Genomic DNA, 24,560 nt, shown 5'->3' with positions numbered 1-24,560 from the left:
AATGGCGGACTGGAATTAAAGTTGCGTGTACAGTTTATAAACACACGTTGTATTAAGCTCGAGCTTATATGATAAAGAGATTATTACCCTCGTGTATTTCAGTATCGTCAATATCATATATTAGGAATAAAAATAATGTATTATGCTCGCATAATACAATTTTTATTCCTAATACATGATATTGACGATACTGAAAAACACTCTGGTAATAACCTCTCTATATATATATATGTATGCATGTATGTATGTATACATATACATGTATATATATATATATATATATATATATATATATATATATATATATATATATATATACATATACACACACACACACACACATATACATACAAGGTATACATACATACATATTTAATTACCCCTGTTCTAATAAATTAATTTAACTGTGGTGTACTGCATCATGCAGTGGACTGAAAACAGAATTTACTCGTACTAATATTCCCAAACCCATTAGCCATGGGACCATGGCGAAATATTCTGGATAAATCCCTGGCTTTCTGCGCCTCATATTCTCCTGCCTTATCCTCAAATATAAACAGGTTAAGGGTAGAGGACACCTGTGCTGACACACCATGTATATGATTATACACACAAGAAAGTAAATGTTTGTACGTACACGACAATACGAAAAGTCCACTCGACTGATACAGTCAAGAGATCAATGAATAAACAAGGACTTTAAAAACAATGTTATACACAACATGTTGAATACAATGTACACATTTTGTGACCTCCATACACACAGAAGTCTTCCGATTGAGCTGTCCAACTTTTATCACCAAGTGTTTGATTCGTGTTGATCACCGCTTCATTATGCACTAGGGAATGGTACTGGCTATGCAGGAAATAAAGGTCAGGAAATAAAGGTGAGGAAGATTTTCCGTACATACCCCTAATGCTTTTTATCAACTGAGATCTGATAATCAGATATGAAAATTACACTAAACAAAAAAATCCAGAAAACTTCGAAGGGTTTCGAAAACTAGACTGTTTCTGCTCATTTTTTTTGCTTTTTTTTTTTCCAGACAGATTAAAATAGGGAATTCCTAGGAAAATCTGGTTGATTTTCATAACCATATATTAATTAACATATTAATGAACAAATGTCCAAGGATATAATTACAAGATATCCTATTTTTATTCACTGTCTGAAAATTTGTTACAACACAAAATAATATTTGTATTGAAAAGGAAGGTTTCGTGAAATAACTACACCGAATTTTTATCTGAATGATGAAATGATGGGTTCTGCCCCATACTGGGATAAATCCATTTATAACTGTTACTTAAAACTAATGTGTGCTGCAATCTGCCGTGGAGTTCTCAGAATCAACCACAAAACAGAGAGTTCCAATGATTATTTAAATCTATACAAGTCTGACACACAAATATCACAACTGGGATTTATCCCATTTTATATCAAAATACTTTGACTGTTTATATTTTTTGAAAACAATTGATAAAAACGCAGTGAGGGGTGAGGACAGAAACCTATTTGAAGGCCACTCCAAACGTCATTCCAGAGTGTTCACTTGGAAACTAGTCCACTCCATCGAATCCCTGTGTGTTTTCCACAGCCTGAATCAGTTTCGTTCTCAAGTCATGGTACGACTCGTATGGTGGCAGATCAATCCGGTTGAAACTGAAAGTGAAAGTAGCAACTCATTATATCACATTAAAAAACCAAAAAAACACAACCCCAACAACCTCACAAAATTTGACTAAAATTCAATCTAGCACCCCAACCTAATAATTCTGAATTGGTAGTAAATCTCTAAACCCCGCTAGAAACCTGGAGGCAAGATCTCAGTCAGTCCCCCCATTCCAATGTCTACTTGCTTCAGCTGTGCCAGATAATGACATACATTTATGTAGTACTGACAAAATCATTGCTTAGTAAGTGCTAAGTCATAAGAATGAATGAATGAATGTTTAACGACACCCCAGCACGAAAAATACATCGCCTATTGGGTGTCAAACTATGGTCAAAAGATGGCACTTTACACTAATGACTGTTATTTTTTTTAGTATTAAAAACTTTTCTGTCGTTAAAACAGACAAGAATACCCCTTCCCCCCCCAAAAAAAACAAAAATCCACTTTTTCAAAGGAAAGTAAAATCATCAACTCAGCCCAAATGCGGATCGCACCCACCACAATTAAAAAATAAAAACTGAACAGCACTAAAATCCTGAAGATTCTCTTCTATGCGTTATGAGCAACCATTGGGGTAATAAATTCTATTATTATCCATGTGGTTCAACATAACTGAGTTAATAAAAACCATATGAAGCACACGTGTAATAAATAGAGATTATTATAGGAGCTTGTGTGTCGTACTGATTTTATGAGAAAAAAAGTGTCAGGACTTTTGTATTGCCCGAGCGAGAGCGAGGGTAATACATGAATCCTGACACGAGTATCATAATTTCTTTATTATCCATATTATTATTGCTATTTTCTTTATGAATAACAAGACCCAACTCAAAATGTTTCAGCCACAACTAGAAGGAGACGACGAAATGACGTCATATTTCAAATGCAGTCTTAGCTAGGACTGGAGAAGCAATGTCATGTTATGATGTCGCTTCCCAAAATGACGTCATTACACTTGTTATTACACGTGTGCTTCGTATGATTAACTTGGTTATGTTGAACCATATGGATAATAACAATTGTAATGACGTCATTTTGGGAAGCAATGTCATAGCATGATGTTGCTTTCCCAATCCTAGCTCAGACTGCATGTGACGTCATTTCCGTCGTCTCCTTCTAGTTGTGGTTAAAACATTCTGAGACGGTTCCTTGTTATTCATAAAAAAATATAACAATTATAATATGGACAATAATGAAATTATTACACTCGTGTGTGTGTGTGTGTGTGTGTGTATGTGTGAATCGTACTGATTTTACGAAACTTGTGTCAGGATTCATGTATTATATTCACTCTCAATCGGGCAATACAAAAATACAAACACTAGTTTCATAAAATCAGTAAACACACAAGCTTGTATAATAATCTCTATATAACGACACAGACACTATTAAATGTTGGTACCGGAATGAATGAATGAACGAACGAACGAATGAATGAACGAACGAATGAATGAACGAATGAACAGATGAATGAATGAACGAACAAATGAACAGATGAATGAATGAAGGAATGAATGAATGTTTAACAACACCTCAGCACAGAATACACATGGGCTATTGGGTGCCACAAAAGGTAAGTATAATATGAAAATATTTAAATATAGGTACGAACCAAGTGTGAGCCCTAGGCAGTTGTGACGAGTTCCCCCACTTTTCTATGGTGAACATCTGGGGTCCATTGCTGCCATACAGTTCTGCAAATCCATTCATTGGTACCCGCGATGTTCCAGTGACAAACTGAAGCAACCTCGATCTCATCTCATTGTGAAACGAATACACAGCCTGAAATGTAATTATTCCATAGAAACCAATTTTTTTTTTTATTTCACGTAATTTGTTGTTGATGTACAACAGTCACAAATTGGATAAAATCACATGCTTGTAGCATAGTGATGTAATTTTATACAATTTTTTTTTACTGTTGAACTTTAATAATTCAAAACAAATCAGCAAAAACAAATCTTATTAGAAACCATTCAATTAATGTAGTTCAACCCTTTAGGTCATAAATAAATTTCCTTTGTCCTTATTGTGAACCATCTTCCATAATGGCGTCATTTTAGGGGCATTTCCTTTGTCCTTATTGTGAACCATCTTCCATAATGGCGTCATTTTAGGGGCATTTCCTTTGTCCTTATTGTGAACCATCTTCCATAATGATGTCATTTAAGGGGCATTTTACCTAAGGATGACAATAATTTTAGTGAGAACATACAATCAAAATCCTGCAATTTGTATGACAGCAAAAAAGACTGCTATTCTATAGGTTGCATCACAATTTAAAAAGCTATTCCATAGACACTAATGCTATTATTTTTTTAATATTTAAAGATGCACAAATGGAACGTTGGTCGAATTTCGCCACTTGGTGACTGGCAGTTTCTTGCCCTGGATTCACTACAGGGAATCGATCCTGCTACTCAACACACGTCAGGCTGCTGAGCCATCACTCAGCTTCATCCCGACTCCTGGTGATTCTGTGTGCTTATTTCTTGATGTACTAGTCATCAGGACTTTAGATCTCACTAATTTGGGTCATTGGTGCTCTATTTACATGGTCTATGAGTCATGTTATGAGGTGACAGGTAAACATAATAGATGGTGTGGGAAAAAACAAGAGAGGTGTTATTGTTAAAGGAAACATGTCACGTGACCTATAATTGACACCAACCATGTACAATTAATTATAAATTAAATCCCCTAAAAAAAAAAATTAACAAAAATTAATTACTTAAAATATCTCCATAAAAAAACCCCAGATACGAGCTCTTAGTGGAAATTGCCGATCTTTAATGAGCAGGGCAATCACGAGGTCCGTGACGTCAGAGACGCGTCGCTTGATCTGAAGCCTTACACTTAAAAGCATTAGTCCGTACCACTCATAAAGAATCTAACACTTTCACAGCTTACCAAAACAACGAGTGTTCGTTCGCAAAACGTTTTGCCGTATCAATATGAGCTGTTAGTAAATGAAGAAAGACACACATTTACTTACAACAGTGATACTGAAGAAAAAACGGATAGCGAGTCGGAGGGTGGAGAAACCGATGGTGCCAGACCAGACCGGTCGACCAATTTACAGCCCGGAGCCCGAAAGTAACCCGGAGACAAAACCAAAACTCGGATGCTAATGCCGAGGTGTATAAATTTTTTTTTTTTTTTTATTTTATAGAAAATATCACATTTTTCATGTTCGGGCTGTACATAATGAAATCTGTATGCACAGTGTAAACAAACGCTCTAATTTACAAGGCGCTTCACTTTCATTAACCTGACTTGTAAATCAACTTTTTAACTAAATATATTTCAATTTGCATCAATAGAACAAAATGGGGTTATAGTATTTTTTTCTCTTTAAAAAAACAGCAGCATATTATTAGGCCTATTGGTAGGGTGCGTTAGAGTAAAAACAACCACTCACGATACCCATGTGATAATTTTCTTTTCTTTGGTACTACGTAATTGGTCAGTTTTGTAATTTTCAATGGAAAAGTCTACTTAATCAAAGGTTTTACAGCATTATTTACAGTAATGAAGCAGGGCGGCTGATAATGTCCATTAACATTGTACTATAGTCGCGACAGGTTACGCCACAATACCCTGTGATCTTAAAAAAACTGGCACGTATTTTATACGTATGTCTAGACAGTGGTAATCACTTACCTGGTCGATACCCTGCAACATACACCTGCCAATCAGGAATCACATGTGCAGGCCACGGAAAGAAAGGACCAATTAACTAAAACTACACTCCGATTCTCAAGTCAGCCCGTGGATGAAACATAATAGTTATTTCGACACCGACAGTAGTGGTTTATTTTGTATTGAACTTCGTGTTACTTTGGGGCTTCGTTTTTGTGACGTACTCTGCCCGAAGATTAAAATAATTATTTAAAATTATTATTATATTTTTTTAAACATAATATTTAAATACATCGTACTGAGATGTATTCTCATGCCAAATCCTTATGTTTGTATATGCCATATTTAATTAATTATTGACGTTTCCTTCTTCAGACGGTGAATACAGATTTTTTTATGTAGGCCTAACATGAAAAAAATCTTCTTTAAAAAAAAAAAAAATCAAAAAACAAATCTACATTTTTGTTTTAACATATATAAATACATCATGCTGAGGTGTATCTTTGTGCCAAATATGTACAATGTACACCTTGGCATTCGCAACCGAGTACTGTTTTTGTCTCAGGGTAACGTTCGGGCTCCGGGCTGTAAATACTAAAATAGGCTGACACCAAAGTACTATGCGGTGTTGGTGTCCAATCTTTTGTTTTGCGATAAAATACACGCGTCTTTCTTCGGATACAATCCTTTGGAAAACCGTAAAAAGACAATACCGATCATTTAAACTGTTTATTTTTACACCCAAAGGCCGCGCAGTACGGCACTGCTGGACTGAAAAGATCGTAAGGCCCTTACTCCATATATAAACAGTTAACAACAATGGAAGAGTATAGCGGCTCTGACGTCACTTCCCTTTTTTTTCCGAACGCTCACGAATAAATATGCATAAATCGTACTTTGATACTGATTGGCGTAATTTCTTCATTTTAAGTTAACTATGCGTATTTTATTGTTATAAACTTATTTGTATATTATTTTTATATCATTTTGCTTTTAAAATGAGCTATAATATGGTCTCGTGACAAGTTTCCTTTAATGGTGTTTTATAGAGATCAATCTTCCAGAAGTGAATGATCACTTGGTGGTTGGGGTTGTACTCTTTTCTGATATTACATACGACCCACCTTCCAGAAGTGAATGAACACTGGGTGGTTGGGGTTATTACTGTGTGTTCTGATGTTACAAACCTTCCAGAAGTGAATGATCACTGGGTGGTTGGGGTTGTACTGTGTGTTCTGATGTTACAAACCTTCCAGAAGTGAATGATCACTGGGTGGTTGGGGTTGTACTCTTTTCTGATATTACATACGACCCACCTTCCAGAAGTTAATGATCACTGGGTGGTTGGGGTTGTACTCTGTGTTCTAATGTTACAAACCTTCCAGAAGTTAATGATCACTGGGTGGTTGAGGTTGTGTTCTGATGTTACAAACCTTCCGGAAGTGAATAATCACTGGGTGGTTGGGGTTGTGTTCTGATGTTACAAACCTTCCGGAAGTGAATGATCACTGGGTGGTTGGGGTTGTGTTCTGATGTTACAAACCTTCCGGAAGGGAATGATCACTGGGTGGTTGGGGTTGTACTCTGTGTTCTGATGTTACAAACCTTCCAGAAGTAAATGATCACTGGGTGGTTGGGGTTGTACTCTCCCTTGTACATGGTGTTTTTCTTCCAGTCATTCACGTCGACATCCTGCAGTCCACACATGAGCAGTTCGAGCTCGTTCTCGTCAAAGATCTGCAGCAGGTTCTGCGGAACAAGATCGTTGAATCCCTTCGTCAGCGCCCGCATCTGACTCTCAACCCGTGACACGAACCGCCACTTGATTACCAGACTGAAACACCAACATGGATAGGATATTAAACGAGCTTCCGTTTCAAATCATGTTTATGTCCCGAGTGAAATAAATTTCAGTTGTCACAAGCTTAAGACTGAAACATCAACATGGATAGGATATTAAACGAGCTTCCGTTTCAAATCATGTTTATGTCCCGAGTGAAATAAATTTCAGTTGTCACAAGCTTAAGACTGAAACACCAACATTTATACGATATTAAACAAGCTTCCTTTTCAAATCATGTTTATGTCCCGAGTGAAATAAATTTCAGTTGTCACAAGCTTAAGACTGAAACATCAACATTTATAGGATATTAAACGAGCTTCCATTTCGTATCATGTTTATGTCCCAAGTGAAATAAATTTCAGTTGTCAATAGTTTAGACTGAAACAACACTTATATGATATTAAATGAGCTTCTGTTTCGTATCATGTTTATGTCCTTAGTGAAATAAATTTCAGTTGTCACGAGCTTAAGACTGAAACATCAACATTGATAAAATATTAAACGAGCTTCCGTTTCATTTCATGTTTATGTCCCGAGTGAAATAAATTTCAGTTGTCACAAGCTTAGACTGAAACATCAACATTTATACGATATTAAACGAGCTTCCGTTTCGTATCATGTTTATGTCCAGAGTGAAATAAATTTCAGTTGTCACGTGCTTTAGCTAGTGAAATTGAAAATTATTTCATGAGGGACATAAACATGATACGAAATGGTAGCGCCTTTAATATCCTATTTATTACCTATAATCGATCGTAATTTATATCACTCAACTCGTTTGGTTGACATTCCTGTAAGATTGTAGTGCACCAATCGATGATGTCATGAAGTGTTACGTCTCCAATCTAAATATATATTCGCCCTGAACGTATCACTTTGCTATGTACCAAGATATTTTTTTAACAATATGGGTAATAATAGTTATTATTTTATTATTGTTAATACACACATTTTCTTACATTCTGTTTCACAGCATTCACAAATTTGTTGTCAACCAAATTCCAAACTTGAATTAGCTATAAAGTTCAATAAAACAAAATTTGAAGGCACAACGCTAGCTCAAGTTTGATTAAAACAATATCTATTGAGGTCAAAATCCTTGTTTTGTAGGGTTTGTGATTGGCCAACAGGCAAAACTTTAGTGTAAAGATGCAACACGTACTATGAGGATAGTGTTACTGTACAAGCCTAGGCCAGATTTGTTTTTTCATTTCCAGTTTTAACATACTTATTGAAGAAAACCATATGCAATATTTAGTGTGAGTAATGTTTATTATCATTGTTTCTGTTGGGGGTTTTTTTGTGGGGTTTTATGTTCAATTTTTGTCAGCCTTTATTTTCGCTGGAAATTTATTTTCAAGAATTTTATTCTCAGATGAAAAACACAAAACTAAATTCTAGTTCATCACCCAGTGGAAAGGTGCCAGAAAGCCATGCTAGAAAAAACGTCTAGCACACGTCCCCTAGACAGTAATGTGCCCTTTTCATTGGTCAATTGGTCTTGTCGTTTAAGAGGTAGACGGCCATTGCCACCTGTTGATTGTCATTCTCTAAGCACGGCTAGCTCTGGGTTAACAGAAAATTTCGCCAAATTATCTATTAATCTTCAAAAATGGCAAAAAGCCAGTTATTTTTGTATCAAAATATCAAATATTACATAAAAATATTTCGCCAAATTAAAATAAAATTTGCCAATTGGTTTTGAAATTCACAATTGGTGAATTTGGCGATTTGAATTTTATAATAATTATACTAAAATTATAACAATCATTGAACTAGAAAATATTTCTGGCACTCGTCCTTTTGTAGATGGTTCTTCCGACACTCGTCTCAAGAAAATCAAACCTTGGAGCTCGCTAAAACTTGCTCAGAGCTCGCTAAAACTTGCTTGGAGCTCATTAAAACTTGTTCCAAGGATTGATTTTCTTCACTCGTGTCAGAAAAACCAGCTACAAAAGGACGAGTGCCAGAAACTATTATTCTTCGCAAAACTGAAGAAAACTTTAAGTGTTTTCTCTTTTATTAATACCTATCCTGACCTCTGACCGTGTGCATTTTCCACCTCACAGTCCGAACATTCAACAGCTGAATGGCTCCGAAATCTTCCAATGTACATCTTCGCGACAATAAAGTATTTTACACTATTTAACTTACTCTATGTATTCCATTTTGTTCTCGTTAGTCACAGGGATCTGTTTTCCTCCAGGCTTTAATTCCATCTCAGTGATCTGCAATTATAGAATATATTTAGAGGATTCGCCACAAGCATTTTTTTAATGTGGAAAAATTCAAACAAGTCTTTGTTAATAGATTATTTTTGTTTAGACTCTACCAAGACAAATATTGATCCACTAGAAAAGGCTGATATTTTACAAAATTATTAAAAGCACACAATTTTGTGGTTTAACATCTTCCAGCAACACAAATAATTGTTCTCTATGATATATTTGTGAAGTTCTTTCTTAAAAAGTCTGGCCCGAGTTTTCTGCCATAGTCAGATGTTTTTAAATAACAAGAGTTAATAACGACTAAAATTAATTAAATAAAAATAAAAAAAATTCTTATCAAGTGTCTATAACAGGGCTTCTAGATTATGGTAGCCCCACTCCCATGGCTAGTGCTATTCAGTGTTGGGCTAGTAAATAACTACTATTACCATGCCCGACGGCTAGTAAACTTTGTTTTGTCAAATGCTGCATTTAAGTCTAATTTGTAAATATGAATATCCTGGCCCTACTCCTACCTCCCCAATCTTAAAGTGTTTTTAAGCTCTATTTCCTTCTTTAGGTGACATATCTGATTATTACTATTAGTAAAATTGTATTTACTTTAAAGTAAAGTAGGGCTAGTGGATTTTTAATCGTGGCTAGTAAATCTTTAAAATTACTGATCCCATGGCTAGTGGATTTTATAAAAATTCTAGAATCCCTGCTATATTTATATTTAATGTGTTTCTGGTTGTCCTAAATATATGTAGTAGCTTAAACTGAGAGGTAACATCCTGTTGAGGCTACTACAAACATCAGAACTAGCAGAAAGACACTGACTATACAGACACTAGTTTTCTATACAAGAAAAATGTGTTTAATATGTAATTAATTTTAGTGTAATTTTAAAAAACATTCATTAGTAGAAAATATGTTACAGTAACAAACTCAGGACAGTCTGTTTAAAAATTAAAAATAAATCAAGTTAAAGTTTGTTTTGTTTAACAACACCACTGTAGCACACTGATTTATTAATCATCGGCTATTGGATGTCAAACAACTGGTAATTCTGACTTGTAGTCATCAGAGGAAACCCACTACATTTTTCCTAATGCACAAAGGGATCTTTTACATGCACTTTCCCACAGACAGGAAAGCACATACCACAGCATTTGTCCAGTTATAGTGAACTGGTTGGAATAAGAAAAAAACAATCAGCTGAATGGATCCACCGAGGTGGTTCAATCCTGCAACACAAGCACCCCAAGCGAGCACTCAACCTACTGAGCTAAAATAATAAATAAAAACTTACCTCTCCAAACTGATCTTGTTCTACACAGAAATTCAGTACAAGGTCGGCTGGGTCGTTCTCCTTGATCCAGATCATAGAATTGTAATACTCTGAATCCTGTGATCAAGAAAACACAAGGCATTAAAATACATTTATCATCCATTAAAGGCTTTTGTAGGAGATATTGCTGGCACTACAATTTGCGATATCTCCTCATAATCTTGATCGGTCAAATTTTAATCACAAGACAATGTTTTGTTACGTCACTGTGTTTGTTTCAGCGCTAAACCTACCATTAGTGACGTCACGCCACTGCCGGTCTGCTAGTTAACGAGTCTACCGCCGACATTCAACCCACATTACCAGTGTTCGAGATTAAATTTTTTTGGCCAGTATCCCAGTTGGATATTAACGTTTCAAAATCTGGTATCCCACCTGAGAATTTAGTATTATATGGCATCCCGGTGGGATACTGGGTTCTTGAAGTCTGGTATCCCCGGGATATCGGGATACCGCTAATCTCGAACACTGATTACTGACATTGTTTACAACTGTCGCAAATGAAAAGAATGATAATGGATGATAAAAAGAATACACCCCAAGTGTCTTGTGATATCATAATTTATCAGCACGAGTTGATAAAAGTATGAAAACCGAAGCTTGCCGAGGATTGTTAGACTTTTACCAACTCATGCTGATAAATTATGATATCACAAGACACTCGGGGAGTATCCTCTATATATATGTCAAAATATTACCTACTGCTTTAGATTTTGTATTAAATATGCCTTATAAAATTTGCCAAGAATCGTTTCTGCTATTATACAAGATAATAGTTTCAGATTTGATTTTGATTTTATGAACTGCCACTCTACTATTCTATGGCTACAGACAATTAAAAGTTCTGAATAAATTGATAAAATATAGATTAACCAAAACAAAATTTGAACACTATAAACTTTCAATTTAATTCTGAAACATATATATGCGTTTGCATTTCTTTCTTTTGCAAAATTTAACATAATTTCAAATTTACTTTAACTTTTTTCAGTTTGAATTTACTTCCTCTGTTTACCAAACAAAATCCACAGCCCCATTAAACCATACATTTTCTGAAACATTAATACGATGATGTACAACATGCATATGACACAGATTATTGGTGGAAGGGGGTGGTGGTGGTGGTGGTGGTGGTGGTGGGGTTGAATATTTCCCTTATGGTCCCACAACAGTCATAAAATCAAGTCATGTTGAGATCACATAATTATATTATTCTCAAAATTATAGCAACCTTTCTTATTTTAAAAGGTACTGATAAATTACTGTATGCAGGGGTCGAATTTCAAATAGTAAATTTCGAAACGGAATAGTAAAATAATTCTTCCATTATTCCATCATGAAAGTGAAAATAAAGCACGGAATACCGAAAATCGCCTGTGACTATTCCACTTACATTTTTTCTTCAGCTACATTTTTCTGCAGAACAAATCCTCGCACTACTAAGACCTTTCTCATGCACTTACCGGTACAAAATAAACGTCTTTTTGATTGAGACTACTGTTTGGAGTGAGTTCGTTTGTAATTCCAGCTAGTACGCAGTAATGCATAGACTGGTATATAAACAATTGTTCTTTATGCAATGTTGTACAGAGCGATATAGCACAGTCAGGAAAACTAGTGGTACATTAATAATTGAAGGCATAGTACATTTTTAGACGGAATAGTGTTTTTTGAAATTCACTATTCCTTTGGGATGGTGGTAAAAAAAAGTAAATTTCAACCCCTGGTATGAAGGTATCCCATCTGTTAGTCCCGTATCAAAAATTATTGATTTACATTATATTTTGTGAAATTGTTTTTATTTTCATGTTAACTTCAGAACTACAAACCACAGATTCCATGTCCTGCAGAGTGATGGGTTTCCGTAACATCATCTTGTAAAATGGCCGGATGAAGAAAGCTAAAATAAAAAACCAAAAGATTATTGTAAGTTTTATACAATATCAAATTCAGTTATTCATCAGTGTTCAATTAATAATGACAATAAAACATTTTATTATATAACATTTAGTGAAATACCTTAAAATATCAGTGAAATAAAAGTGTTATCAGTCACTCAGTGACGATAACATATTTTAGAGGGAAAATTTCACTATTTCACTCTAAAATGTGTTATCGTCACTGTAGAAAGTGTTATCTTCACTGTAAGAAAAACAGAACTATTTTGCTGCTGGCATTTTAAAAATAAAGGTAAATTGCCAAAAGTTATATAATAAATAAAAAATTACATGTTTTTGTCAAATATGATTTATATCTCATCTCGTGAAGTTTGCAAACATATCGTGAGATATGATTGTAAACTTCACTTGATGAGATATAAATCATATTTGACAAAAAACAAGAAATATCTTCCATTTAAAGCACAGCATCCGTGGAGATTGCACATTTATTTACTGTGGACTATCTTAGATTGTTTTTCCACAGCATTTTTTGCCGAGGACATTTCTTAAATGCAGGGGTTGCATATTTTTTCCAATAGCAAATTTTACTTTGAAAATTTTCACTTCATTTTAAAAACAGAAGCATTGTAAGTGAGTTTATTATTAGTGTATAAATATACAGTGACGTCATTCAACAAGCGATGCCAGATGTAAATGTTTAGATTATCTTCATCCCAATCAAAATAATCATTTACATGTCGCTATGTTTTCAGTTTTTAGAAATGTAGAAACATTAAGAGCTAGTTTAATATATGTTTTTTTTTTTTTAATATAAATTATACTATGCATTAAATATAATATTGAAATTTGTTTTAGATATGCTAACTATATTGTGTACAAAGCCAAAACAATGGTGCCTTAAAAGTCCTGTTATTGAACTGTAGAGAAAATGCTCACAAAAACAGAAACAATGAAATAAAGTAAGTAATAAAATTATCATAAAACATTGAAGAGAAACTGAACTTTTTGAATAATGCAATTTGAAATGAGATATTTCCTACAACACATTACCATCAAGGAGTTTCCCATGGAACACAGCCATCCCAGCTACTCTGCCGATAAACTCAAAGTATGATATGTGTTCTTCATTAGCCATTCCAGACAATGGGTTGATCTGCAGTGTGTAGTTATCACTGAAACACATGTATATTATTTAGTATTACATTGGGTTTTTTAAATTGATCTTGAAACATATATATTTGTTAAATATTAAAATTATTAGTCAAAGAGAATTTTAAATTTTAAAATTATTACAGTTTCATATTTAATATTTTAATATTATTACTCATAGATTTAAAGTTGTAGACCCTAGTTTCAGGCAGTGAAAACTGATACAAGTTTAGTTAATCTTACAAACCTATCAATAATAGTGAAAAATATGTTGTAGTGTTTAAATAACTAGGGTCTGTTATTTTAACCAAATTAAATCTCGTTTCTTCATTACTGATAACAAAATGATACAAAGGGGAATAACTCTGTAAATTAAAGTTTGAAATGGATTGTTTATAGCTATTTTATTGTTGGTTAACTTCAATTGCAAAGGAACATACGTTGCTGAGTACTCAAACAGGCCATAGTATGGGTTGAACATCTCTCGAGACAGAAGATAGAACCACTCCCTAGCCACTCCACTATAGTCAAGACCAACTTCATTGTCAAACTCAATCCACAGTCTGTAACAAGAGAAGTATTATACATACACTGTCAAAATCCACAGTCTGTAACAAGAGATGCAGTGTTCGAGATTAACAGTATCCCGATATTCCAGGGATACCAGAATTTAATTTTGGATACCAGACTTCAATAACCCAGTATCCCACTGGGATACCATATAATGTTATTGGTTTTTGTAAATATTGGTTTTTATTTTTCGCAGAAACAATAAAAGTCGTCATTTACTGGTGAAGTTAAGTAACAGTATTTTCGAGCTTGTACCCAGTCTAATGCTATGCCATAACAATATCTCCCCAAACTCGTACCCAGTCTAATACTACACTGGAGCAATAGCGGCGTAGCAATAGACTGAGACCTGCTAAGTCGCTGTTGTTTTTGTTGGATGTTTCCTCCCTTCAAATTTTACTTGAGATATTGATTCCACATCTGCATAAAATTGATATAGGTAGTAATGTACATTAGTAATGTCAGAAACACTTATAAATTACTGCTAAATATTATTTATGTCAGTATTACTCAAAAATAGATGCAGCAAATATTTTTGCCGATTCCATTTGATTGCGAATTTCACAAATTCTGCGATGGCAATTGTCGCTTTGCAATAGACTGGGAATGAGAACGGTGTCTTCCAAGTTTGTTACGATGTTATTTATGAATTTCCTTTAAGTGGGATACTAAATTCTCAGGTGGAATACCAGATTTTGAAATGTTAGTATCCACCCAAATGGGATACTGCCCAAATTTTTAAATCTCGAACACTGGAGATGTATTATATATACACTGTCAAACTCAATCCACAGACTGTCATAAGAAGAACATTACAAATATGTTATCAAACCAGAATCATCATCATCATATTATAATTATTATTATAGTAATGTTATAATCCATTATAATATTATTATTCTAATAATAATCTACAACATAAACCACTACCAGCACCAAAACGTAATACTTTGTAAAGGCCAGATAAAAAAAAGATTCTTACCTAGTTTTCAGTATCTCTGCATTTTTAATACCCATAATAATTCTGTAGGAATCCTCAAACACACGTTGTCGAGACACTTTAATATCAACTTTATTTGGCAGATGAGGCTGGAATGAGAGAAAACAAAAGCATACATGTAATATGCAAATTGGCAATATCTGCATTAAGAGTTTTGTGCACAAAACAAACTGTTCTTACATGTAACTCAAGAATATCTATTGTTAATCACACCTCAGCATAACTTTGCTATTTCGACAATTCTAAAAAGCAGCAAAGTATCATTCACCGTCTTTGAAATAAGCAATAGTCAGTGTAACTTATTTCCAGCAACCCTACAACTGCCCACGGCAATCGGCAATGCCGTGGAGATTGCCAAGGATTTTTTCATTCCCCACAACACTTTTTTTTAACTATATTCAAATTTTTTCCATGGAATGCTTTTCGCTGTGGACAAGTTTTTTAATTGCTGGGCTGGGACTGGGTTATGTAATAGTGCTCAGTTGTAACCTATTGGTTTATGACTCAATTTTCAAACTGTCGACAAGAATAGAACTATTGATTTTTACATAAATTGTTCCAATTTTAACTAAGAATGATGACAATGCTGTTTATTTGACTCTCCGTATGGTTGCATCTTTATATTTATAAGTTGTCGTCATATATGAAAGTGTGAGCATGTGTGTCATTTTAATTTATTTTTAATCCATAATAAGTTATGGGTAATAGAGCTGATGAAACCCTGGTATGAAGTGGTTTGTATACAAGTATGAACTAGTATAGTAAGAAATGATGTAAATATGAAAAATGTTGGTTTAGTGGGAACCAGTCAAGTCTCACAAGATAAAAAAGTGATAAATCGTCATGATCTGCAACAGTACATGATAAAGCTATACACAAAATTTTAACTCAATATCTCACGGCATTGTGAAATGTTTTTCAGGGAAAACTACATGTGGGACAGACAGACAGACAGACACAGACAGAAGAACGAAGATGAAACCTATAGTCCCCTCCAGTTGGATCGGTAGGGGATAAATAACCAACTCGCTACGAGGAGTTACAAATTATCTGTTCCTTGTGAACGAATGCTGTAAAACACTTGCCAAATCCTCGGGTTTTCAACATCCATTCACTCAGGACAAATATTTTTAATTCCACATAGCATAGCTCGTTAGTTATTATCTACCACTCTTAAAAAAAAAAAAAAAGATCCTGCAATCCATCTCACCTCAAGCAAATTAAGATGAATGCAAAACGTTTACTAAACGGTGAAAAGTTTATTACTTACTGGTTTCCTCAACTTTGATCTGAAATAGTCATATTTCCTCTTATAGTCTCTGGAGTATGGAACAGCCTGAAATAAACAATATATGTATATTTTAAAATTATTATTATTATTAAATAAATACAAAAACCCGCACTAACAGATTTAGTTCACTTTACTTATCACAAAAGTCAAAAGCGTCTTTCATAAGAGTAACATTTTTAGTAAAGAGAGGGAAATACAACAATCAGTATTATTAAAGATGGAAAAGACCATGTGACCTGAGGTATTAAAACAAGCATTCTGAGAGTACTGCTATAGGTAGTACAATACCAAATAACTTCCGGCTGGGTCAAAGTTCGAGGTGCACCGAACTTTTGATAGAGAAGTGAACACCACAAGTCCTGTGATTGGTTATAAATGTGAGTGTGTTGGTTGTAAAAAATAATAGTTTCATCTGGGTAAAATAAATGTGCAATTTTATTTCATCTAGTACCAATGTGTCAAGTAGCCTTGTGCTTGAAACATGTATGGGGTACCTGTAAAAAAAAGTACTCAAATTTTGTGCGAAACTAGGGTAGTCATAGACGCTACCCGTTATCTCAGAAACGAGCAGCTTGACCCCCATTTTTTTCTGATTCACTTTAAGTGTAAGGGGTGGTAGTATTTATATCCGTGGCGTTTATGTCGGTTGATACGTTGCAGGTAGGAGTTTTAGCCGTATATGTTACTATTGTCGTCTATGGGATTTGATTTGGTAGTGTACACCCTATAGCACATATTCAGTGCATAATAAAAAATATTATGATTTTGTAATTTTATTTAATTAAAAACTATACTGGTTGATTAATTAGCCATCACTCGATCATGCAAGTTCACAATGACCTTGACCTTGACAATAATCTCTGTACATGGCTCTGAATGGAGTTTGAATCAAAGTTAGCACTGAAGAAAAGTTGGTTTTGGCCTATAATTCATACTGTAAAGATTTCAATAATTTCTTTTTACATGGTATTTGACTTGCCATATACAACTGCTCTTAAATATGGTATTATATATAGGCAACCTGAACTAAGATTTTAATAGCAATTTATTTTTATATTAAAAATAGCATGTGCCAATAGTGGGTTAATGTCTTTAGTTTCCATTAACATTGTTAATTTTTTATGTATGAAATTCTGAAAACTCTAATTTGTAAAGAAGTTGATTTTTATTGTAATTTTGACATATTTATAGGGGGTGCTAAGTTATATTTTAGACAAATTTGTAGTTTTATGCAAAATTTAAAGTAAATTTGAAGAAAAACTTTACCAAAAACATAATTAAATTTGTTGTCACTATTGTGCCTTCTGTTCTTATTTGTACATAACAATAAGGTTGTTAAACATATACTTAGATCTCCAGATCTGTAATCCAGCATTTTATTTAGCTAGTAACATTAGGTAATACAGCTTTAACAATAAAATAAATTATCAACTTAATCCAAGGCAGATAATCAAATCTGAAAAAATTGGTTCTGAATCTAGTATAAACTCAAAATGCTTTTCATGAGAGCTAACTAAGTGATTATTAAGAAACAAAAATGATCTGGAGATCTGTGATTGGTTATAAATGTGAGTGTGTTGGTTGTAAAAAATAAGTTTCATCTGGGTAAAATAAATGTGCAATTTTATTTCATCTAGTACCAATGTGTCAAGTAGCCTTGTGCTTGAAACATGTATGGGGTACCTGTAAAAAAAAGTACTCAAATTTTGTGCGAAACTAGGGTAGTCATAGACGCTACCCGTTATCTCAGAAACGAGCAGCTTGACCTCCATTTTTTTCTGATTCACTTTAAGTGTAAGGGGTGGTAGTATTTATATCCGTGGCGTTTATGTCGGTTGATACGTTGCAGGTAGGAGTTTTAGCCGTATATGCTACTATTGTCGTCTATGGGATTTGATTTGGTAGTGTACACCCTAAAGTAATACATGTCCCCTACCCAAGTTCAAGGGCAATAACTCGGTCAAAAATGGGTAAATCGCCATAAAAGTCAAACTTGATCTGTAACAGTACATGATTAGGCTATACACAAAAGTTCGGCTCAGTATCTTGAAGCATTGTGGAAGAAAAAAAAAAAAGAGTCAGAAAAATTATATGTGTGACAGATGGACAGACAGACAGACAGACAGGATGAAGACAAAACCTATAGCCCCATATAGTTGGACCCGTAGGGAACTTATAAGCATAGTGTCAGGTTATCCTAAAATACAGACCCAATACTCTATAGTTACAACAAATTAATCGTTAATAATTCCTAGTATGCTTATTAATAACAAAGCATTCTGAGAGTACTGCTAAAGCAAAACATGTCCCCTACCAGGCATAACACAGTTTTGTATCTCCTAAGTTCAAGGATCATAACTCTGTCAAAAATTGGTATATCGACATGGAAGTCAAACTTGATCTGTAACAGTACATGATAAAGCTATACAAAAGATTTCAGCTCATTATCTCAAGGCATGGCCAAACAAAGTCTGGAAAACTATATGTGGGACGAACAGACAGACTGAGAGACAGACAGACAGACAGACAGTTGGATGGAGACAAAACCTATAATCCCATATGGTTAGACCGGTACGTGACTTATAAGCATAGTGTCAGGTTACCGTAAAATGCAGACCCAATACCCTATAGTTACAACAAATTAATCAAGTTACCATATTTGACCGGAAATAAGCCCAGGGGCCCAAGGCAACTCATTGTGAGCTTAGCATGGGGTGGGCTTATTCCCAGACAAGGGGCCAGTTTTGTTGAGAAAAAAAAAAAAAAAAAAAAAAAAATATATATATAATAATAATAATTAAATGAACTAGGAAGAAAACAAAAATCGTTCAGTAGCACCTATTAATTAGTGTTCCATTTGTTATTAATAAATAATAATTGTTTATTAATTAAATTGGGTTTTTTACTAGTATCTAATTATCAGAAACACACCTTCTATGTTACAATTACTTACCAGTTCTGTTTATTTACATCCAAAATTTAATGCTGAGAAGACTTAAAACAACAGCAATTAACAAACTCAATAGCGTATACACACACGTTTCTGACACAGGCAGCCAGCTTACACTACAAAGAATTGTCAATCTAGGTCATTGTTCTTAGCCAATCAGAATAAGGTATTTGCCTAATTAGCATTAACTGCGGACCCAGTGTGGTGGTAAAAATAGACATTGGTTTTGGTTCAGACTTGGGCTTGTGTACTTCAAAGAAATACTGCAGGCATGAAATTGGAAACAATGTTATACACTGTTACTGTTAGACTGCTAAATCTCACTGGTGGTAAAATATTGTGTTACATTTGTGTTTAATTATCTGCAGGAGGTATGACCTTTTAAATGAGCTTTGAGCAAACTTGAAGTTTCATGTTATTTATACAGTGACGAAGTTGGGGGTGGGCTTATTTACGAATGAGGGCCTAATTTCTTAAATGCTATCAAAACGGAGGGGGGCTTATTCAAAGACATGGGCTAATTTCCGGTCAAATACGGTAATATTTACAAGTATTCTTAATAATAATAAATCCCGTCAGTTACTTACTGGTCCCCCTAGTTTCTGTAATCGTGGATCTTCCCACTGTGTTTTCCTTGTACCTGGGGAAAATAAAACAATTAGCATAAAAACCTCAACATCAGCATACACCTAGTACATAAATTTGTAAACAGTGTCTTTAAAATCTTCAGTATATTATTTCTAAATATTCCTTACAGATTGGCAATTATAAAACTGATCATAATATTTATTTTACATTTATATATTTAAACTAAGCAATATTTGTTCTAATGTAAGTAAATTTATACTTAAGGCTCAATGTACGTAAGTTTATACTTAAGGTTCAAACAGATAAAATAGTATGCATACTTAATTTGACCTTTATGATTTTTATTTCCCCGGTTAGGAGTGCCCACTAGGGTAATAATATATATATATTTATATATATAAAACTTACTGTGGTGGATATAGAAGACTCTACCATCAGTGTGCGTCCTTTCTTCCCAACCAGGCTAGGAAAAAGAGAAGAAAAAAGATAATACAACTGACAAAACATGTTTATCTTAAACAATTTATAAAATATTTTATAAATTTGTCTTTTTGCAGATCTATGTATTAAATGTTTTGCATTTTATCAAAAAATAGTACAGTAACCAAATTCATGATGTTTAATCAGTAAAACCTTGTTTCTGAACTGAACCAAAAATCCTAAAACAATTAATATACAGAAGCAGCCAGTGTTTTTGCTTGAGGGTATCAAGGGTTAAACACATTTTGGGCATACACTTTATTACCTCAGCTTTGGTGCAATCTAAAGACCTGCTATTTCCAAACCTGGCATCCTCGTCCTCTGCCACTAATAAAGCTGGTCTGTCCCATAGCACTATATAACGACCGCTGGCAGTAGGGGTACATAGTAGCTGGTTACAAGTGCCTCTTAACAATGCCAGAAGTAACTACTGAACACTCCCCGAAGTGGTCAGATTAAAGAAAGAAAGAAATGTTTTATTTAACGACGCACTCAACACATTTTATTTACGGTTATATGGCGTCAGACATATGGTTAAGGACCACACAGATTTTGAGAGGAAACCCGCTGTCGCCACTACATGGGCTACTCTTCCGATTAGCAGCAAGGGATCTTTTATTTGCACTTCCCACAGGCAGGATAGCACAAACCATGGCCTTTGTTGAACCAGTTATGGATCACTGGTCGGTGCAAGTGGTTTACACCTACCCATTGAGCCTTGCGGAGCACTCACTCAGGGTTTGGAGTCGGTATCTGGATTAAAAATCCCATGCCTCGACTGGGATCCGAACCCAGTACCTACCAGCCTGTAGACCGATGGCCTACCACGACGCCACCGAGGCCGGTAGGTCAGATTAAGCCTACAGCTAAAAGCTGATGGGAAATGGCAGGTGTGTGGCACAGATAGCCACAAGAGACAAGCACCTGTTGCGGTTGGAGAGACAAGGACTGGGATGTGGACGTGGACAGCGAAAAAAGCTGAAAGATAGGAGTTGCCAGATCGGGAAGAAATGAGATGGAATTCAAAGGAGAGAAAGGAAAGGGGGCAGTGGGATTAAAAAAACCCGGACCTGCTATTTCAATCAGTAGGACACAGATTTTTTAGGAGATATTTATTACATGATGGTTTCGCTTATTTGAGGCATACTTATTTTAGCACACCCTTAATCGCCTCAACTTTGGTGCAATTTTAAGACCTGTTATTTCAATCAGTAGGGAAACTTACCAGCAAAGGACACAAATGTTTTTATATCTTCATTAAATGATGATGTCGCTTACCCTGCTATTTCAATCAATAAGGTAACATACCGGTAAAGGACGCAGACTTTTTAGGAGATCTTCATTAGATGATGATGTCGCTTACCCTGCTATTTCAATCAATAAGGTAACATACCGGTAAAGGACCCAGATTTGTTTAGGAGATCTCCGTTAGATGATGATGTCGCTTACCCTGCTATTTCAATCAATACGGCAACATACCGGTAAAGGACGCAGGTTTGTTTAGGAGATCTTCATTAGTTGATGATGATGTCGCTTACCCTGCTATTTTAATCAATAAGGTAACATACCGGTAAAGGACCCAGATTTCTTTAGGAGATCTCCGTTAGATGATGATGTCGCTTACCCTGCTATTTCAATCAATAAGGCAACATACCGGTAAAGGACGCAGGTTTGTTTAGACCTTCATTAGTTGATGATGATGTCGCTTATCCTGCTATTTCAATCAATAAGGTAACATACCGGTAAAGGACCCAGATTTCTTTAGGAGATCTCCGTTAGATGATGATGTTGCTTACCCTGCTATTTCAATCAATAAGATAACGATCTTCGTTAGATGATGATGTTGCTTACCCTGCTATTTCAATCAATAAGATAATGATCTTTGTTAGATGATGATGTCGCTTACCCTGCCATTTCAATCAATAAGGTAACATAGCGGTAAAGGACGCAGATTTTTTAGGAGATCTTCGTTAAATGATGATGTCGCTTACCATGCTATTTCAATCAATAAGATAACAAACCGGTAAAGGACGCAGAATTTTTTTAGGAGATCTCCATTAGATGATGATGTTGCTTACCATGTTATTTCTATCAGTAGGGTAAACTTACCGGCAAAGGACCCAAATTTTTTAGGAGATCTTCATTAGATGATGGTCTCCACAGACCGCCAGGTGCATCAAGAGCTGCACTGCTTCGCAGAGACCCAACACGCGTCCGCCGTGGGTCTTCCTATTGAAAGGTAAAGAAATTAATGTTTAATTGACAACACATCAGCACATGAGATATCAAACAACACTGATTGGGTTATAGTCGAGTGAAAAATGGTTGCAGGAGCAATCGCCCTTGATGATCTCAAGGATTTCTGTTCTTTTTTGTTTTCTTGAAAGGTAAAGAAATTAATGTTTAACCTTCCGAGTACTGCAGGCGAGATATCTCGCCCGACGTCACGTCAGTCGACATACTGTACACTGTATACAATGCATTTCCCAATTCATATTTCCCGCCGTTTTGCATACGACACTCACCGGAAACGGAAATATAATAAAAGAAAAAAGATTTTTTTTCAAAATGGTGGCTTTTGTTTTGATTTTTTCAATTCAAAATACCTTAAAATGTTTAGTTCAAAAAGTGGTTTTCGGCAAGTATTTTCGCTTGACAACAATGGCGGCACGTCACGGTCATTTTCAGGGATCGATAGCTGATTGTGACAGCTAATTTGATAATAAATTTGATCGTTTTACCGACAACGAAAATTACCAAATATTGCAATATGAATCGTAGTTCGGGTTTTTAAACAAATTCTGGTCAGAAAACCACTGTTATGGACAGCTGGCCATAAATGCCCGTAAGTAAACGCAACTTTTTCGATTTTTTGCCTAATTTTAATCCCCATTAGCTGATCTAAAAATTACAAAAAACACACGAAAATAATACTTACCGATTCATATATGAACTTTATTTCATGTATTTATAAAACAGTGAATATATGTGAGTAAAAATTATAAACTTGTACCCACTGAATGTGGTTTTTGTTAAAAATTAATCCAGTAGTCTAAAGGTTAATTAACAAAACCTCAGCACATGAGATACCAAATAACACTCATTGGGTTATAACTTGGTGAAAAATAGTTGCAAGAGCAATAATTTCTGATGAATTCAAGGATTTCTTTTCTTTTCCAACCACAGTGGGAGTGTGTTTGAAAAATGAGAACATCTGAGATGTATTTTAGAGCAGTATTGAATTAAAATCTAACAGATTAGATTAGATGTTAAACGACACCCCAGCACGAAAAATACATTGGCTATTGTGTGTCAAACTATGGTAAATGCAAAACATTAAGTACAATAAAACAGAATCATGATCTAAATTGCACTTACATCACTGTTTAAAATATTATCTGCGATTCATTTGGTGGTATTAGCAGTTGAATTTCTATTGTTAAAATTTACTACTTTTCACTTTTTGCAGGCCACTTTTCGAGCCCTATTATAAAAAAACCCATTATATATAAAGTAAAATAATTAAACAAAAATAATTTAAATAGAAGTAATATATTATTTCAACTGTAACTGTTACAATATAATAAGGAGCCAAAATGTACTGCAATTATCAACAGTATCACAAAATTATAAAGAATGAGTTACATAGTTCTAATCTGAGTTGCAAATTTAAAGAAGTAATGTCATAAATTAATTAAAGTAATAAGCTGGCTTAGGGCTGTTCCAAAATTGGATATGTTAGAGCCAACATAATTATGTTTTGTGGGTCAACTGCATTTTGTTTTCTTTATGCTTACTTTGTTTAAAAAAAAAAAAAATATTATATGGGATGGGTAGGTGTGGGGTCTGATATGAAGAAAGAAAATTGCCTCATGTTCACTCCATGTGATTAATTCTGGAACTGCCCTTAAA

At 34.6% G+C, this 24,560-nt stretch overlaps 1 protein-coding gene across 2 annotated transcripts in view; it reads right to left on the bottom strand.

The window, feature by feature from the left end:
* Nucleotides 1–362: 362 nt before the first annotated feature.
* The window catches only part of LOC121382175 (E3 ubiquitin-protein ligase NEDD4-like), a 46,826-nt gene continuing 22,628 nt past the window's right edge, over nucleotides 363–24,560 (bottom strand). For both annotated transcript variants that reach the window (XM_041511693.1, XM_041511702.1), the window contains 13 exons: nucleotides 22,758–22,877; nucleotides 20,577–20,631; nucleotides 20,168–20,220; nucleotides 16,610–16,675; nucleotides 15,322–15,428; nucleotides 14,210–14,332; nucleotides 13,671–13,792; nucleotides 12,549–12,619; nucleotides 10,681–10,776; nucleotides 9,316–9,389; nucleotides 6,924–7,152; nucleotides 3,289–3,458; nucleotides 363–1,663 (listed from right to left, as the gene is read on the bottom strand). In XM_041511693.1, the coding sequence (XP_041367627.1) occupies nucleotides 1,561–1,663; nucleotides 3,289–3,458; nucleotides 6,924–7,152; nucleotides 9,316–9,389; nucleotides 10,681–10,776; nucleotides 12,549–12,619; nucleotides 13,671–13,792; nucleotides 14,210–14,332; nucleotides 15,322–15,428; nucleotides 16,610–16,675; nucleotides 20,168–20,220; nucleotides 20,577–20,631; nucleotides 22,758–22,877 (1,389 nt within the window). In that variant the 3' untranslated portion in view covers nucleotides 363–1,560. The remainder of the gene's footprint in view (nucleotides 1,664–3,288; nucleotides 3,459–6,923; nucleotides 7,153–9,315; nucleotides 9,390–10,680; nucleotides 10,777–12,548; nucleotides 12,620–13,670; nucleotides 13,793–14,209; nucleotides 14,333–15,321; nucleotides 15,429–16,609; nucleotides 16,676–20,167; nucleotides 20,221–20,576; nucleotides 20,632–22,757; nucleotides 22,878–24,560) is intronic.

Source organism: Gigantopelta aegis, chromosome 2 (genome assembly GCF_016097555.1).
Source record: "Gigantopelta aegis isolate Gae_Host chromosome 2, Gae_host_genome, whole genome shotgun sequence".
Classification (NCBI taxonomy): Eukaryota; Metazoa; Mollusca; class Gastropoda; order Neomphalida; family Peltospiridae; genus Gigantopelta; species Gigantopelta aegis.
The sequence above is the reverse complement of the archived record's forward strand: the minus strand, read 5'-3'. Positions and strand labels throughout refer to the sequence as shown.